The 17,038-nt window shown below is 41.8% G+C and overlaps 2 protein-coding genes across 6 annotated transcripts in view; both read left to right on the top strand.

Annotated features, from left to right (window-relative positions):
- Positions 1–9,230, top strand: part of LOC110506526 (AP-1 complex subunit gamma-1) — a 28,621-nt gene extending 19,391 nt beyond the window's left edge. For all 5 annotated transcript variants that reach the window (XM_021586198.2, XM_021586200.2, XM_021586201.2 and 2 more), the window contains 11 exons: positions 345–399; positions 683–805; positions 1,041–1,130; positions 1,259–1,383; positions 1,509–1,613; positions 1,727–1,868; positions 2,564–2,690; positions 3,036–3,131; positions 3,353–3,513; positions 3,703–3,801; positions 3,967–9,230. In XM_021586198.2, coding sequence (XP_021441873.1) covers positions 345–399; positions 683–805; positions 1,041–1,130; positions 1,259–1,383; positions 1,509–1,613; positions 1,727–1,868; positions 2,564–2,690; positions 3,036–3,131; positions 3,353–3,513; positions 3,703–3,801; positions 3,967–4,068 — 1,225 coding nt within the window. In that variant the 3' untranslated portion in view covers positions 4,069–9,230. The remainder of the gene's footprint in view (positions 1–344; positions 400–682; positions 806–1,040; positions 1,131–1,258; positions 1,384–1,508; positions 1,614–1,726; positions 1,869–2,563; positions 2,691–3,035; positions 3,132–3,352; positions 3,514–3,702; positions 3,802–3,966) is intronic.
- Positions 9,231–13,598: 4,368 nt separating this feature from the next.
- The window catches only part of LOC110506525 (PH domain leucine-rich repeat-containing protein phosphatase 2), a 48,583-nt gene continuing 45,143 nt past the window's right edge, over positions 13,599–17,038 (top strand). The window contains exon 1 of the mRNA XM_036964043.1: positions 13,599–13,954. Coding sequence (XP_036819938.1) covers positions 13,760–13,954 — 195 coding nt within the window. The 5' untranslated portion in view covers positions 13,599–13,759. The remainder of the gene's footprint in view (positions 13,955–17,038) is intronic.

Below are 17,038 nucleotides of genomic sequence, written 5' to 3'. Positions count from 1 at the left end.
AGTGATTGCATGAGAGGCCATGGCAGCAGTAGTTTTTGCATGTGGGCTGTTCACACAGATCCTGACTGTATGCCTCAGTTTACTTGCATTAGGAATGTAGGCTTCGAGAATAGATTACAGCCAATGATTAACTATTGTTTCCGCAACCTCCGGTTAATGTGTGTGGCTTACTTACTAAAATGCTGTATGACGATAAATGAGTGATCCATCGTCAGAACATGACATTGTTGATACCATATCTTTTCTGACAGCATCAACCTCAGGCCAATTTTTTTCACTTCATGGTTATATGATGCTCTGCTCAGTGTAATGCAGATGTGACTGATGCGTGTTCTGTTTCACAGGTATGCGCCTTCAAAAAGATGGCACATTGACACCATCATGAGAGTCCTGACAACGGTATATGTATAATTTCATCAAATACTTTTCTTTGCACAGACGATGGTGAAATACGTCATTATGCTTGACTGTTGAGTGACGAATCCTTGAGTGATCCATCGACTGAAAACTACAAATGATGATCTCATAATATCCGACAACCGCTGCTTTTTTTTTACCATGGTGACCAAGGCTCTTGGTGTCTTGTCTTGAAAGTGTTTTTGTCGCTGGACTTACACAAAATGATCATCTGCCTCATTATCCATTTTGAGACGGGTTTCTTTTAACACCTGTTTGTGTCCAGGCGGGGAGCTATGTCCGAGACGACTCTGTCCCCAACCTCATCCAGCTCATCACCAACAGTGTGGAGATGCATGCCTACACGGTACAGAGACTCTACAAAGCCCTGCTGGATGACATCTCACAGGTCCGAGACATCTCTGGTCAAACACACGTCTTGAATGATAAGAGGAAAACACACATTGAAACAGCCCAGTAACCAGACAAATAAGAGGAACCTGACAATTAATATGTTGATTGAAACGTTATCGGATCACTAAAGATCACATTTGGAAGTAGCAAACAGTGTGCGGATGTTTCCCTTCCTCTCTGATGAGGACTGGTTACAGTGAATCTGATCTATTAGTGTTTGTCTCCCATAGCAACCACTGGTCCAGGTGTCATCCTGGTGTATAGGGGAGTATGGAGACCTGCTGGTATCTGGACAGTGTGAGGAGGAGGAGCCCATCCAGGTAGACCTCCTGAAGCACTCAATCACCTCAACTATTTCATCTAGAACGTTACACACAACGCGTCTATGTGCACTGCCGACCTCAAGAAGTCGAAATGTATTTATTTTCTCCCCCTTTGTTTGCAACAGGTGACAGAGGATGAAGTCCTGGATGTTTTGGAAGGTCTTCTTGTGTCCAACTTGTCCACCCCAGTAACCCGTGGTTACTCCCTCACTGCCATCATGAAGCTGTCTACTCGCTTCAGCAGTGTCAAGTAAGTCCATCTGTGTTGAGCAGAGAGAATATCCAACAGGTTATGATGATTTTTATCCCTTAGCTTTGAAATGAATGGATGGCAGGACGCAAACTCGGTTAACATTTGTGTCTTAAAATCTCCAGCCGAATCAAGAAGGTGGTGTCAATATACGGCAGCAGCATCGACGTGGAGCTGCAACAGAGAGCTGTGGAGTACAATGCACTTTTCAAGAAATATGATCACATGAGGTGAGTATGCCTCCAAATGTATTCCTATTCATTACAAGCACTTTTCTGTAGAAATGATTGGTGCTTCTCCTTGTCAAGGAAATGGACCTATCTTATTCTCTTCCTCTCTGAAGGCCTGCCTTACTAGAGCGAATGCCCATCATGGAGAAAACAGCCTCCAATGGCCCTACAGAGATTGTGCAGACCAATGGGGAGACAGAGCCCTCGGTGCCTGACACAAAACACCCCCCCCTAGTCACCCAGCCAGCCAACCAGGTGAGGGCAAGGTCACGTGACAAATCTGTATTTACCATTGATGGGAGGTTTTCTGTCACAGACGATGTGTTGCTGAATCAGTGGATCAACATTTGATTCAGTTCAGCGTTAGACTCAATTGAAATGTAAAAGTAATTTACATTTGAGCTGACAAATGCAGCAGCTTTTACCGTGAATGCAATCTTTGCTGATGCGTGAATAAAAAATAAAAACATGTATATTGAGCTGTAGCTCAGATCTTCAGCGATACAGATTGAATCGAGCCCTTAAGCTCTTTAAAACACACAAATGCACGTACACTCACACACATTCTTTAAGTTTTGATTTCTATTCATGTGGTGAAAGTCCACAAATCAGTGAGTCTGCTAATGCTTTTACACACTGTTCAAACAAGGACCCCTGCTGGTAGGAAAATTAAACTGCTGGGCATATCAATCTACAGATTAATATGAAGCAGTCTACATTTTCCTTTAGAGTTCTGATTTGAGTTACAAAATATTTTACCATCTGTCATGTTTTAAAACAAAGTATAAATGAGATTTTATTCAGAGCACTGTTGTTTTGTCCAAATCCTCCCTGCATTACAGGTTCAATCTACACATCCTCCCTGTTTTACAGGTTCAATCTACACATCCTCCCTGTTTTACAGGTTCAATCTACATGTGCTTTATTATTTGGTTTCTCTTCTGTTCCAGGCTAATGACTTGTTAGACCTGCTGGGAGGTAATGATGTGGTGCCTGTGATCCAAACCACCCTGCCCACCAAGCCTGCCTCGGCTGGAGGAGAGCTGCTCGACCTATTGGGGGACCTCTCACTGTCTAGTAGGACCAGTCTCTCTCTCTTTCTCTCCTTTTCTTTCTCTCACTCACGCACTCATTCACTTTCTTTCTCTCTAGCCCCAAGCACAGGTGGACCAACCTTGGTCAGGGCAACTTGATTGGTTTCTTTTCTTTCATTGCAGTGTCTCACTGTTCACCACCTATTCTCTCTGTCACCCTGCCTGCACCTTCCTTCATAAAGAAACCACATTAGTCACGCCACATCCTGCTTGACTTGGTCAGGAATCAACTTGTCTTGTGAACTATCACCAGTGGTATCACTGTTATGTCTGTGTGTGGTTCCCTGTACCCTGTTGGAACCCCCAGTGTTGTTGTCCCCCTCCCTAGGTGGTCCAGCTCCTGCCCCCTCTGTGCCCATCTCCCAGCCCCCCTTCCTCCTGGATGGCCTCTCCTCACAGCCCCTGTTTAATGATATTTCAGCAGGTGAGAGCTTGCACTTATCAGTGAAGCTTTCACATTTCTAATTTGATCCAAAGCCAACCACTCTCCCATGTTGTTTAGCAAGTAGAGTACTGTGTCATTATGTATCCATTTTAAAACAATGTGACCTTTATACAAGTTTCTAGAATGTTTTTTAGGGGTTATCGTGTTTGGTACTACTTTTTCACTCTGAATTGTATTGACTTGTGCGTTCTTGTCTTTAGCTATTCCCCCCATGACAGCGTATAGCAAGAATGGCCTGAAAATAGAATTCACCTTTGAGAGGGCCAATCCGAACCCGAACATAGCAGTCATCACTATCCACGCCACCAACACCACCGAGGCTGACATGACAGAGTTTGTTTTCCAGGCTGCGGTTCCAAAGGTGAGCCATGACTGGACAGTCACATTTGTATAACTATGTAATATTAAGAAAAATCTGTGTGGTTCTATCATTGACCTCTGTAGCATTGTACAGCTTAGTCAAAGTTGGGAATATGCAGGCAGGCGTATGTCCTACGAAGCAGACTTGGCAGGAGCAGTCTTTTACACTCTGTGTGTCCCTCTCCTTCAGACATTCCAGCTGCAGCTCTTGTCCCCTAGCAGTAATATTGTCCCAGCACTCAACCAGGGAAGCGTCACACAGGTCATCAGAGTTCTCAACCCACAGAAGGTATGAGCTGTTCCTGTCTGTCCTCATCTTCCTCACATTCTTATTCAGTTTCCTGATCTATTGGTGCTATCAGAGGAATTTAGTGCAGAGGGCTCCTCTAGAGTTCAGCTCTACATTGAGTAGTTCATATTGCTTTAATAAACATGTCTTTCTCATGATTTACAGCAACAACTCCGCATGAGGGTCAAGCTGACGTACACCCACAAAGGCTCACCTATCCAAGATCTGGCCGAGGTCAACAACTTTCCTCCTCAGTCCTGGCAATGATGACCGTGCCCTCTCGCGCTTAAAGACCCCGCCAAGGGAACTATGGGAAAGATTCCCCCCCCCCCCCCCCCTTACCCAGACTGATCCCCTGTGACATCACTGCAGACTGCTGCCCTGGGGTTGCATGGGAAGCAGCGGAATGTCAAACACACAAAAAGCCGATGGTATGAAGACCATGATGACGACAACCACAACGACAGCAATGACGATAGGCATCACCAGAAATATGTGAAAACATATGAATTTACTAACCCTTCTTTTCCTTGATTGGTTTCACCTCAATCTGTCTGCAGTTGCCATTCTTTCCATCTCCTTGCCCTCTCAATGCACGTACGCCCACATTGCACTCTCTGTGGTACGCCCACATTGCGCTCTCTGTGGTACGCCCACATTGCGCTCTCTGTGGTACGCCCACCCCTCTAAGGCGCCATAGAAAAGAGCTGTTGACAATGAGCACTTGATTAAGCAGTCTGTTTTTTCTTTTGTTTCATGTTTTTAATCTTACAGGAATTTAACATGGGTATATATATTTTTGTACCTATTTTCAAGTCTGAATGAGGTGCAACTTAATTAACTCTATGAAATTTGCACACTGTCCATTCACCACTTTCCCAAATTGGGTTTGGAAACTTGGAGTACTTTGGCTCTCAGTATTTTATCTAGTTTGTTCTCCAATGTGACTATAACACATTCTATTATAAAGATCTCCAGCTCTATGCTTCAAATGCAAGGTCTTCGGGTTGCAATACAAAGGTTAATCTCTCATGAACAGATTCTGGGTGTAAACCGAAGAATCTGTTGGGATGGAATGCGTAGAATCAGTTTTTGTCACTGATTATCTGGATGTATCAGGATTGGCCGAAGGCGGTGCTTAAACTTTGACTGCTTCGCTTGTGTGGGGAAATTGGTGGACGTGGGGGGCTTTGGTTAAGGGTTTCCTTTTGCGAGGGTGGAGACTTCGCAAACCGCAACTTCCAATTTCTAATACGTGTGGACTCACAACTACATCACGCAGCTGACCAAATTATGCCAGATTTTAGTCCTGCGTTAACCTGGTCTGCTCTTTTACATCCATTAACTTTGGCAGCAGAAGGATTTTAAAGACGCAGAGCACTCATTCATTTTGGGGTTAACTTAATTTGACCCTCCATCTCACGAGTGATTTAAAAGGCAAAAGGTGTGTGGAGTCATTTTGAATTACATCAGTTTTCTCTGTTGAAATCAGTTTGAGAGTTGTTTGAATCCCACTCACCTTGGTTTGCCAGAAAGGCCTCTCAGCAGGGTTGAGATACTGTAAATGGCTGGAGTGTATTTGTTTGTCATGGGCTGGCTAACACAGAGTATGGTTCCATTTTCTTTAGTTTGGTCAGCAGTGTGGTAGCCATAGCACGGCACATCTTGTAAAAGTTTATTTTCTGAGGTGGAATCTAGAGGATGGACATTTCTACTTTGTTTGACTGTCCTGTATAGCACCGTTTCCCCCACCTAGATGGGCACTATTTACAGTTTCTTCCATCCACCTTTATAATTCAACGGTTAATTGCTTAGATCAAGCTGAGGTTATTGAAGCAATATGGATATTGTATATCAGTGCAGGTCTGAGACACATCTTAGTTAAAGGAAAATCCTTAAACATAGTTTCATTGAATACATTAACTTTGGAAGTACTGAATCTTCCATGCATCTGAACAAACAGCCGGAAATGTAAGATTTACAGCTTTGGGTCGTCAATATCTCTCTTTTAAGACTATTAACCTGGCTGGACATAGCCAGCCTAGAGACGACATGTACATTAAGTCTATTTTGAATGTAGTTATATGCACTGAATGCTTTTTCTTTGCAGGCTTTTTCTGTGGCTGTCCTCTCTGAGGGCGCTGGCCATTTTGTTGGCACTATTTTTGTGGTAGTATGATTATTATTATTTTTTGCAGTGATTTGTCTTAATTCTGATATCAGACAATAATGTTTATGTGCCTTTTGACATAACTAGTTGGGAAGTCCCTAAACTGGTCTGATCTGTGTGACGAGGGTTTGTGTGTCAGGGAGTGCTTATTGTGGGTTATATCCTGACTAGAGAGCAGGCAAGACAGACAGGCTGGATGGGAGGTAGGAGTCGAAGAAGAAGGTGCCCTTTTTATTTTATTGACATCTCCCACTGAGTTTCTAGCATTTAGAGTGGAAATGATGGAGTCGGATATCAGTGTAGCTTGGTGTGATTCCTTGGCTGTCATACTTCTCCAAATCAGAATCCCGACCAAGCTGTCGGAAGCATTAACCTGAATACCTCACAATGTTTTCTCTTCCTGTTAACTATCAACAGCACAGTACCTGGATAGCTGCATTTAGTCTTCTGTATGATCTGCAATCAAGTGGGCACCTGTAGGACATCTCATTACTAACACGCTTAGCTGCCCCATGATGCTGTGTGTTCAGACCTTCAGATGTTCAATCGCACTATATGCTTATTGATAGTCACTATGCTACACTATCAAACTTTTGTGACCAAATCGGAGATGCTATTAGCGTTGGAAATAAGCTTTGGAAATATTTTGAGCAATGATATGTGTATATGGAGAAAACGATTTTCATTCTATTAGTCATCTTTTTTTCTGTTTTTGATTAAATGCTATATTGGGTTTTTCTGTATATATTGAGGGCTTTTAAGGTTAGTCAAATATCCTTTCTTTTATCCCTTTTTATTTTTAGATACCAACCATTTTCTAAGACTTCCAATTACTCACGGTGTATATTGTCTTAATAGATCTTAGTCTAAAATATGGTCTAAAAAGACTTCCCTATTTCATCAGTCATCACAAAAGATATATAATCGGCTGCCTGTACATTGTATATTATTGTAAAGCAAAACAACACAGAAGATGATCAAATGAAATAAAACCCCATTTGAAGACTTACACAGATTAGCTAAGGACTATAATTGTATACATGTATGTAAAAAAGAATCATCTTGAAACGATGCAAATGAGCTGCATCCTCTTCATAAGTTTGGATGCATCTTTTTTTCCTGCAGATTTTAGTGGGTGATTAGGCTGCTATTGGTTTTTATACATGTCCTCTTAAGGTTTGGTTGGACAGAACTGGTGTTGTCTGTGAGTGATGTACTGTACTACTGAGAGGTCTGTGAGCTGAGCACAGTGCTGCACAGTGACCGAGGTGGCACCTTGTCGGTATTCGTGGTCCTCAGAAAGGCCTAATCTGTTTTCATATGCCCCTTAAGAGGAGTAGGCCTCTTGCTAAGATGCTGTAATGCCTCGCTTGGTCTGTAATGTGCTTTATCGTTTTTTTTCTCTCCCCAGCAAAAGTAATTGGAGAAAATGAATGTTGTCAGACATGCAAGCTAATTAAATGACGGATGACCTACCTACAGTGCACATGGTCCTTCTAAGAGAACGATTCTCATTGTTGGCCCCCTTTTAAGTCTCTCTCTGTGTTTTTCTCCAGTCCTATAGATTCTCTCCCCATTCATCTGGCATCTCACCTCCCCACATTAATTGTATTGGATTTCAGAGACGTGAGAATGGGCTCAGAGTTTCTCTGAAGTGTTGAGTGAGGTCTTTTATTTTACCCTTGTGATGCTGTTGCACGTACCTTCTATTGTAAGATGGGGATTGAATATCCTGAGTATTTTCAGGCTATGAGAAGTTTAATCTGTGTGGTGGATATGGTTCATTAAGTCGTAAGGCCTTGTCCCCTCATGTGGTTGACAGATACAATGTGCTCTTGGCTGCCTGTCATCATCCACTCTTACTGGGTCTGTTCATCGCTCCTGGTGACTGCATTAAGGAACCCGTCTTATGGACTGGTTTGTACGGCTCAAAGAGAGCAGAGAATAGGCCTGGTTCTGTTACAGGGACCGGGCCAGCGGGGCAGTTGAAGTTCAGGCTCTCTTAGAGGAAATAAGATCCTTTCTATTTATTGAAATCCAATTCAAAAATCAGGACTGAAGTGTGAGGCTGATCTCTCTGCTGTGTGTATGGCCTTTTTGTGTCTACATTCTTTTCAGGAGACCTGTGATCTTAATGCAGTGCTGCTTAACCTGTTCTTGTGATATGACACAACTAGAACACTGAAATGAAGCTGCATGTTAGCTGTGCTGTGAGCTCATTTCCACAAGGGGGAGCTGGTCAAGATAGAAGACTGTAGGGAAGGGAAAGATCTCATACTTGTACCTTGTCTTGAATGTTGTTTTTATCCGTTCGATTCCATCAATCGTGTTTGACCAGTTAACGCTTTTAAGGATACAGTACCCCCATATAGTTTTAAATGAAGGTGAAATCCCATTGGTTTGGACACTGCATCTTTAAAAAGGACATTTGTAAAGTCAAGAACCCTTCAGAGGTCTGAGCAGCTTTTGAAGCGTTTTGTTTGTCTAATCAGCCTGTGTGTGTGTGTGTGTGTGTGTGTGTGTGTGTGTGTGTGTGTATAAATATCTGAGTGTGTTGGCATGTCTTGCTACAGTCACCTAGTAAGGACATGAAATTGGCTGCAAGGATTTTAATTCACAACTTCAGAGCTGCATGTGAGAACCAATGTAAATAGTGTCATTTCTACTCTAAGTAATCCTCTTTTTGAAATGCAAGAAAAGGTCCCATTTTTCAACAAATCCAACACACCACCTTGTTGGGTTGTACATTTGAAAATGTTTGTTGTTGTTGGTGGTGGAAGGGGTTAAAAGTGCACACCACTCATTCGGATGTAATTGTTTTTTACTTCTATATTTGGCCAGGTGAATTCTCTGTGTGTAAAGGGGTTTGAAGGCGCATTTGACTTTAGCCACTATTATCCCTTTCCCTGTGAAATCATAAAGCGTCCATTGTACTTTTGAAAGAGAATCTGAATATGTAACCCTCAGATTTATCCCGACTATACGACAACATATCTGATTTGAGAAGGGGAGGACATTTTTTTTTTTGAAATTCCCTTTTCCAGACAGGTTTAACATTTTGAACTGAATCAGAGTCCCATGTCTTCAAGGTGGGTGTGAATGGACTGAAAATATGAATAATAATGATGATGATGATGATGATTAAAGCTGAGAGGCTGTGTGTATATATATATGGGATATTTTAGACTTATGCTGTGTATTATTGTCTTTGGGTTGGAGGAAATGATGATCAAGAGTATAAATAAAAAGTCAAACAAAATTGACCGGACTCATTCATTTATCAACTCTTATACGCTGAACAAAAATATAAACGCAACATGTAAAGTGTTGGTTTCATGAGATGAAATCTCATGTTTTGAGGGGGCGCAATTGGCATTCTGACTGCAGGAATGCCCACCAGAGCTGTTGCCAGAGAATTGAATGTTCATTTCTATACCATAAGCCAACGCCGTTTTAGAGAATTTGGCAGTATGTCCAACCGGCCTCACAAATGCAGACCACGTGTATGGCGTTGTGTGGGCAAGTGGTTTTCTGATTTCAACGTTGTGAACAGAATGCCCAACGGTGGGGTTATGGTATGGGCAGGTATAAGCTGCACACAACAAACTTTATCGATGACAATTTAAATGGACAGACACTGACACAATCCTGAGGCCCATTGTCGTACCATTAATCCACCGCCATCACCTCATGTTTCAGCATGATAATGCACAGCCCCATGTCACAAGGATCTGTACACAATTCCTGGGAGCTGAAAATATCCCAGTTCTTCCATGGCCTGCATACTCACCAGACATGTCACCCATTGAGCATGTTTGGGATGCTCTGGATCAACATGTGCAACAGCGTGTTCCAATGTCCAGAAACTTCACACAGCCATTGAAGAAGAGTGGGACAACATTCCACAGGTCACAATCAACAGCCTGATCAAATCTATGCGACGGAGATGCCGCACTGCATGAGGCAAATAGTATCTGGTGTGACCAACTGGTTTTCTGATCCATGCCCCTACTTTTTTTTTCAAAGGTATCTGTGACCAACATATCTGTATTCCCAGTCATGTGAAATCCATAGATTAGGGTCTAATTAATTTTTCAATTGGCATTATTTTTATGAACTGTAACTCTGCAAAATCATTGAAATTGTTGCACTTATTTTTGTTCAGTATAGTTACAAAAATGGGGTTCACCTACATAACTGATTTAGAACAGGCCTACACAGACGTTTTCAGCTTAACATAGCCTGACATGTTTCAGTATACATAGGCTACTTGTCCTACTAAACTAGATTGAGTCACAGTGAGGTTGGAGCAGCGTACAAACGAGGAGAATGCCGATCGAAGTTGAACTGTTCCAGTATCTGTTTCCACGGGAGTAGTTTCCTCAGGTCAGTGATTCTTGATTAGATTTTGAGGAACCTTATCAAGTCCAAGCTGTTAAACGTGCCTCAGTGTGGGCTGGGAGTTGATTTTCTGTGAGCCTAACAAACTACAGTAGTGGAAGACGCCAAGTCATGGCAGTCAATCAACAGTGGTCCAGATGGAGTAGAAGTGACAGGATTTTCTCATGCACCACTTTAACACACCTGTTTGCTTTTACAGTTGTATGTTGATGTCTGCTGATGAACCCATTGGCTGAACATTGCTATAAGTTCAGTCCTCGAGGACAACTCAAGGGAGAAGTCATGAAGGAACAGGCAAGTGGGAATGGTGCTTTCTTGAAAGATACAGTTGAAGTCAGAAGCTTACTTTGGTTGGAGTTTCTCGTTTTTCAACCACTCCACAAATTTCTTGTTAACAAACTATAGTTTGGCAAGTCGGTTAGGACATCTACTTTGTGCATGACAAGTAATTTTTCCAACAATTGTTTACAGACAGATTATTTCACTTATAATTCACTGTATCACAATTCCAGTGGGTCAGAAGTTTACATTAAGTTGACTGTGCCTTTAGACAGCTTTGAAAATTCCAGAAAATTATGTAATGGCTTTAGAAGCTTCTGATAGGCTAATTGACATCATTTGAGTCAATTAGAGGTGTACCTGTGGATGTATTTCAAGGCCTACCTTCAAACTCAGTGCCTCTTTGCTTGACATCATGGGAAAATCAACAAGTCTGGTTCATCCTTGGGAGAAATTTCCAAACGCCTGAAGGTACCACATTAATCTGTACAAACAATAATACGCAAGTATAAACACCATGGGACCACACAGCTGTCATACCGCTCAGGAAGGAGAAGCGTTCTGTCTCCTAGAGATGAATGTACTTTGATGCGAAAAGTGCGAATCAATCCCAGAACAACAGCAAAGAACCTTGTGAAGATGCTGGAGGAAACAGGTACAAAAGTATCTATATCCACAGTTAAATGAGTCCAATATCGACATAACCTGAAAGGCCGCTCAGCAAGAAGAAGCCACCGCTCCAAAACTGCCATAAAAAAAGCCAGACTACGGTTTGCAACTGCACATGGGGACAAAGATCGTACTTTTTGGAGAAATGTCCTCTGGTCTGATGAAACAAAAATATAACTGTTTGGCCTTAATGACCATTGTTATGTTTGGAGAAAAAAGGGGGAGGCTTGCAAGCCGAAGAACACCATCCCAACATGAAGCACTGGGGTGGCAGCATCATGTTGTGGGGGTGCTTTGCTGCAGGAGGACTGGTACACTTCACAAAATCCCGTCCTATATAAAGCCTTGATGACAATATAACCTCCTGTTCTGAAGACGTGAGGACGACGGTCCGATGTCAGAAGGGTTCAGATAATAACTACAGAACGAAGCCAACATCAGTGTGAGCTTTGGTTGCGAATGGTATGAACTTTGAACTCTTATTCACTACAGAAGTGATACCTCCTAGCCGTTGAGTTAGCAACAGCCGCTCTAAAAGAGGGTTAGGAAGGAATAGACAGAGTATCCCGTCTACCACACAACGACGTTACTACAACATATTCAATTTACCAGCAGAGACATTCATCAGAGGACAAAGGACTCGGTTTCGCAACACGGCCTTCCATCTACCACCAACCTACCGAAGCACAGCTGAGAGTAAATATTTATTGCATTTTCCTTTTCCAAATGGGCGGTAATTTAGAATGCATAAAATACTGTATTTACGATAACACAGCTTCGCCCCTTGTTCCTCAGTCTTCCCGCTCTTTCACTCAAACCCAGCCCCTTTTGTATAACCAGCTGTCATATCTGTTCCACCCGCTAGGGACGTTTTCCTTTATGACGTAATTTGTAATCAAGTTATGATTTAAATATGTGTATGTGTAATTGTGTGATTAGTTAGGTATTTAGTAAATACATAATTAAACCCAATTTTGTATTGCTGATTCAACTTGTTAGCCAGGGTTTGTGCAGATAACCAAGAATTTACAATTTTCAGATGAGACTGAATTAAGATTAAGATTAATATTGACTGCTATTGATGTAAAATATTACTAGGTCTTTAAGAGTTTATTCGGAAGATAACAGCTCTATAAATATTATTTTGTGGTGACCGACTCTAGTTAATTACATTTACATGATTAGCTGAATCAGGTAATATTATTTTATAGAATAGCATGTCATATCACTTAATCCGGCATAGCCAAAGACACGACACAATGGCTCAAGGACAACAAAGTAAAGGTATTAGAGTGGCCATCACAAAGCCCTGACTGACCTCAATCCCATAGAACATTTGTGGGCAGAACTGAAAAAGTGTGTGCGAGCAAGGAGGCCTTCAAACCTGGCTCAGTTACACCAGCTCTGTCAGGAGGAATGGGCCAAAAATCACCCAATTTATTATGGGAAGCTTGTGGAAGGCTACCCAAAACATTTAACCCAAGTTAAACAATTTAAAGGCAATGCTACCAAATACTAATTGAGTGTATGTAAACTTCTGACCCATTGGGAATGTGATGAAAGAAATAAAGCTGAAATAAATAATTATCTCTACTATTATTCTGACATTTCACATTCTTAAAATAAAGTGGTGATCCTAACTGACCTAAAACAGGGAATTTTTACTTGGATTAAATGTCAAGAATTGTGAAGAACTGAGTTTAAATGTATTTGGCTAAAGTTTATGTAAACTTCCGACTTCAACTGTGCTTGGTTGAATCTGCTCTGTTTCAGACCCACCCCCTATACTGCTTTTCCATGACCCTGAAGAGACATGAGGGCCTTGGTTACTTCTCATTCGCTCCACTTTAAAAAAAAAAGAAAGTTTTATTTATTTAACCTTTAACCTAATTTAACCACATAGCCCTATAGCCCAGGCCTGCCTTATTGAGAGATCCTGACATGCCTTTTTAACAGGGTATTTTGTCATTAACATACTTGTTCTAATTCAGACCATAATAAAATGGGATATTGGCTACTCTGATTCCCTATGAGGAATAATTTGATGAGGAGTGCTTTTGTGTGTGTGTGTGTATAACATTTTTCAAAATGTAAGTATCAGACTCTAGGGCAGCAACAAGAAGCAGCCTACATTGAGTGAAATTAAAATGTCATGCATTAAATCAAAATCGCAAGACAGTTAATGCGGTAAAGCACACGTGTAATATGTGTATAGGAAACCTAATGAATAATTCAGTACGCCTCTACTCAGAAATGGGCAGTGCCTTATGAATAATATGTTACCCTGCCTCTCTAATGTTTATTGATAGACCCAATCTGACAGCGGTGATATTCAGAGTCGTTATGGCGTCGCACCGAACGGGAATGGGATTTTTCAGTTGCCGCATGTATTGGAATTTACCAGTCATGTTCCACGTTCTTTTGTAGTTAAATATACACATGCAAATGAAGGAAGAAGATAATATACCGGGAACTGTCAATGGCACCGTTATGGAGCGAAAACAAGGTGGTGTCGAAGATAGCAGGGGTTGTACGGACACACTGGTCTACGAAGCGGGATCTAATCAAGCTGCAGGTCGTGGCGACCGCAATGGTACAGGAAACCGTGTCGGAACGGGGATACGCGTTCTAAAGGTAACTATCAAGCAGGTCATATGTTTAGGTTTATCAAAATTGTGCAATCGCACAGTTCCCGGTTCTAACAGGGCCGAAGTGCGTGTGAAAATAATACGCGTCATCCAGTTTGAGCATCATTGATGTTCTCTTCTATAGTGATAATTATGTTGGTTTTGAAAGTATAGCGTTCAGTGCAACAATGTGTCGAACCACATCGCCAGCATCCTTTCACTGTAGCTCTTTCTGGATTGTAACATAAACATTTGACTGAACTGTTACAGTAGGCAATCGTTCGAAATGTTGCTACATATTGTCGTGCTAAACTGTGAGTCTAACCTATTGATCAGAACACGTCAAATCACATGTTTGAACTTGCTGTTTATTGCTGAAAATGAATAGCAAACCTATTATGGATAGTGTAACATTTTGTAAACTTTTCAATGTGTTTAGCTATTTAGGCAACATGTTTGTCATTGGATCAAATCCACTTTGAAATTCCTAAATAGCCTATACAAAACCGAGTCAATAGGCTAGCGGACCACCGATAGGCCCCATCGAAATCTTGGACTGAGATTGTTCTGTAGCTTCGAGCCCTCAGTTAGCACGCACGATTGACAAGACATGTGATTAACTGTTTCCTTACTCATTCGTGTGCTCTTCTTCCGCCATTATGTCACTCATTAACCCATTAGGCGCAATTTACATAAAACATAATGGCTTGTGCCAATTATTGCCATGCATAATCATTTAGAAAATACATTTCATAGGCTGACATGACCCTCAGCCATGCTTCTATGGATAGACTGCTTATCTCACCAATCTCTCATGTGATACTGTCATGGAGAAGGACACATTCCAGGTACAATTGCTCTAATAATAAATATCCAAAAGACAACTTCATTGGAAGGACCATTACATTTTATGTTCATTGAATCATGAATGGCTGCTGCTGCAGCAAACGGTAGCCTTGTATTCAAGCAACCAAGATTTAAACCAATGAGTGGCGAGTTGAAACACATATCAGTGGCGGTTGGTGCCATTTTGAGATGATGGAGGATGATCATTGTTTTAATGAGCTTGGCCTTATTTCTATTACAGCATATTGAATGACTGCCATTGATATTCTATTCACCCAGCTCAATGTAACATCAATAGGTTTAGGCTACTCCATGATACTCAAATATACCCTGACCCTACCCATAATGAGGTTGTTTAAACTAGCCTATGAATGAAAGTGTACAAGGCAGGTGCACATGTCAAGATACTGTCACCTTGATTACTAAAAAGTGACACATTCGAAACCGCTTTACAGAATCTGGCATGCATTTAGCTGATCTAGGGTGTAGTCATTTGTCCAACAGTTGCAAATGAGTTTCTATTGGACAAATTCAGGTACAGTGCATTCTGAAAGTATTCAGACCCTTTGACTTGTTCCACATTTTGTTGCATTACAGCCTTATTCTAAAATTGAATAAATCGTTTATTTCCCTCAATCCACACACAATACCCCATAATGACAAAGCAAAAACAGTGGGTTTTTTTGTGTATATTTTTTTTGCAAATGTTTCAAAAATGTAAAAAATGGGGTTATTACATTTTACGTAAGTATTCAGACCCTTTACTCTGTAAGTCCGGGCTCTGGCTGGGCCACTCCAGGACATCCAATCTGATAACCTGCTCCAGAGCACTCAGGACTTCATCAACGATCTCTCTGTACTTTGCTCTGTTCATCTTTCCCTCGACCATGACTAGTCTCACAGTCCCTGCCGCTGAAAAACATCCCCACAGCATGATGCTGCCAACCACCATGCTTCACCGTAAGGATGGTATTGGCCAGGAGATGAGCGGTGCCTGGTTTCCTCCAAACTTGATGCCTGGCATTCAGGCCAAATAGTTCAATCTTGGTTTCATCAGACTAAATCATCTTGTTTCTCATGGTCTGAGAGTCCTTTGGGTGCCTTTTTGGTAAACTCCAAGTGGGCTGTCATGTGCCTTTACTGAGCAGTTGCTTCTGTCTGGCCACTCTACTGTAAAGGCTTGTTTGGTGGACCTTCTGACCTTCTGGAAGGTTCTCCCATCTCCACAGAGGAACTCTGGAGCTCTGTCATTGACCATTGGGCACTTGGTCACCTCCCTGACAAAGGCTCTTCTCCCCCGATTGCTCAGTTTGGCCGGGCAGCCAGCTCTAGGAACAGTCTACTCTAGGTGGTTCCAAACTTCTTTCATTTAAGAATGATGGAGGCCACTGTGTCCTTGGGGACCTTCAATCCTGCAGAATTGTTTTTGTACCTTTTCTCCAGATCTGTGCCTTGACACAATCCTGCATCGGAGCTCTATGGACAATTCCTTGGACCACATGGCTTGGTTTTTGCTCTGACATGCATTGTCAACTGTGGGACATTATATACAGCGTGGCAAAAAAGTATTTAGTCATCCACCAATTGTGCAAGTTCTCCCATTTAAAAAGATTAGAGGCCTGTAATGTTCAACTATGACAGACAAAATGAGAAAAAAAAATCCAGAAAATCACATTGTAGGATTTTTAATGAATTTATTTGCAAATTATGGTGGAAAATAAGTATTTGGTCACCTATAAACAAGCAAGATTTCTGGCTCTCACAGACCTGTAACTTCTTCTTTAAGAGGCTCCTCTGTCCTCCACTCGTTACCTGTATTAATGGCACCTGTTTGAACTTGTTATCAGTATAAAAGACACCTGTCCACAACCTCAAACAGTCACACTCCAAACTCCACTATGGCCAAGACCAAAGAGCTGTCAAAGGACACCAGAAACAAAATTGTAGACCTGCACCAGGCTGGGAAGACTGAATCTGCAATAGGTAAGCAGCTTGGTTTGAAGAAATCAACTGTGGGAGATATTATTAGGAAATGGAAGACATAAAAGACCACTGATAATCTCCCTCGATCTGGGGCTCCACGCAAGATCTCACCCCGTGGGGTCAAAATGATCACAAGAACGGTGAGCAAAAATCCCAGAACCACACGGGGGGACCTAGTGAATGACCTGCAGAGAGCTGGGACCAAAGTAACAAAGCCTACCATCAGTAACACACTACGCCGCCAGGGACTCAAATCCTGCAG

This window comes from Oncorhynchus mykiss, chromosome 26, assembly GCF_013265735.2.
Source record: "Oncorhynchus mykiss isolate Arlee chromosome 26, USDA_OmykA_1.1, whole genome shotgun sequence".
Taxonomy (NCBI): domain Eukaryota; kingdom Metazoa; phylum Chordata; class Actinopteri; order Salmoniformes; family Salmonidae; genus Oncorhynchus; species Oncorhynchus mykiss.
Note: the sequence above shows the minus strand (reverse complement) of the source record. Positions and strands in the feature narration are given on the sequence as shown.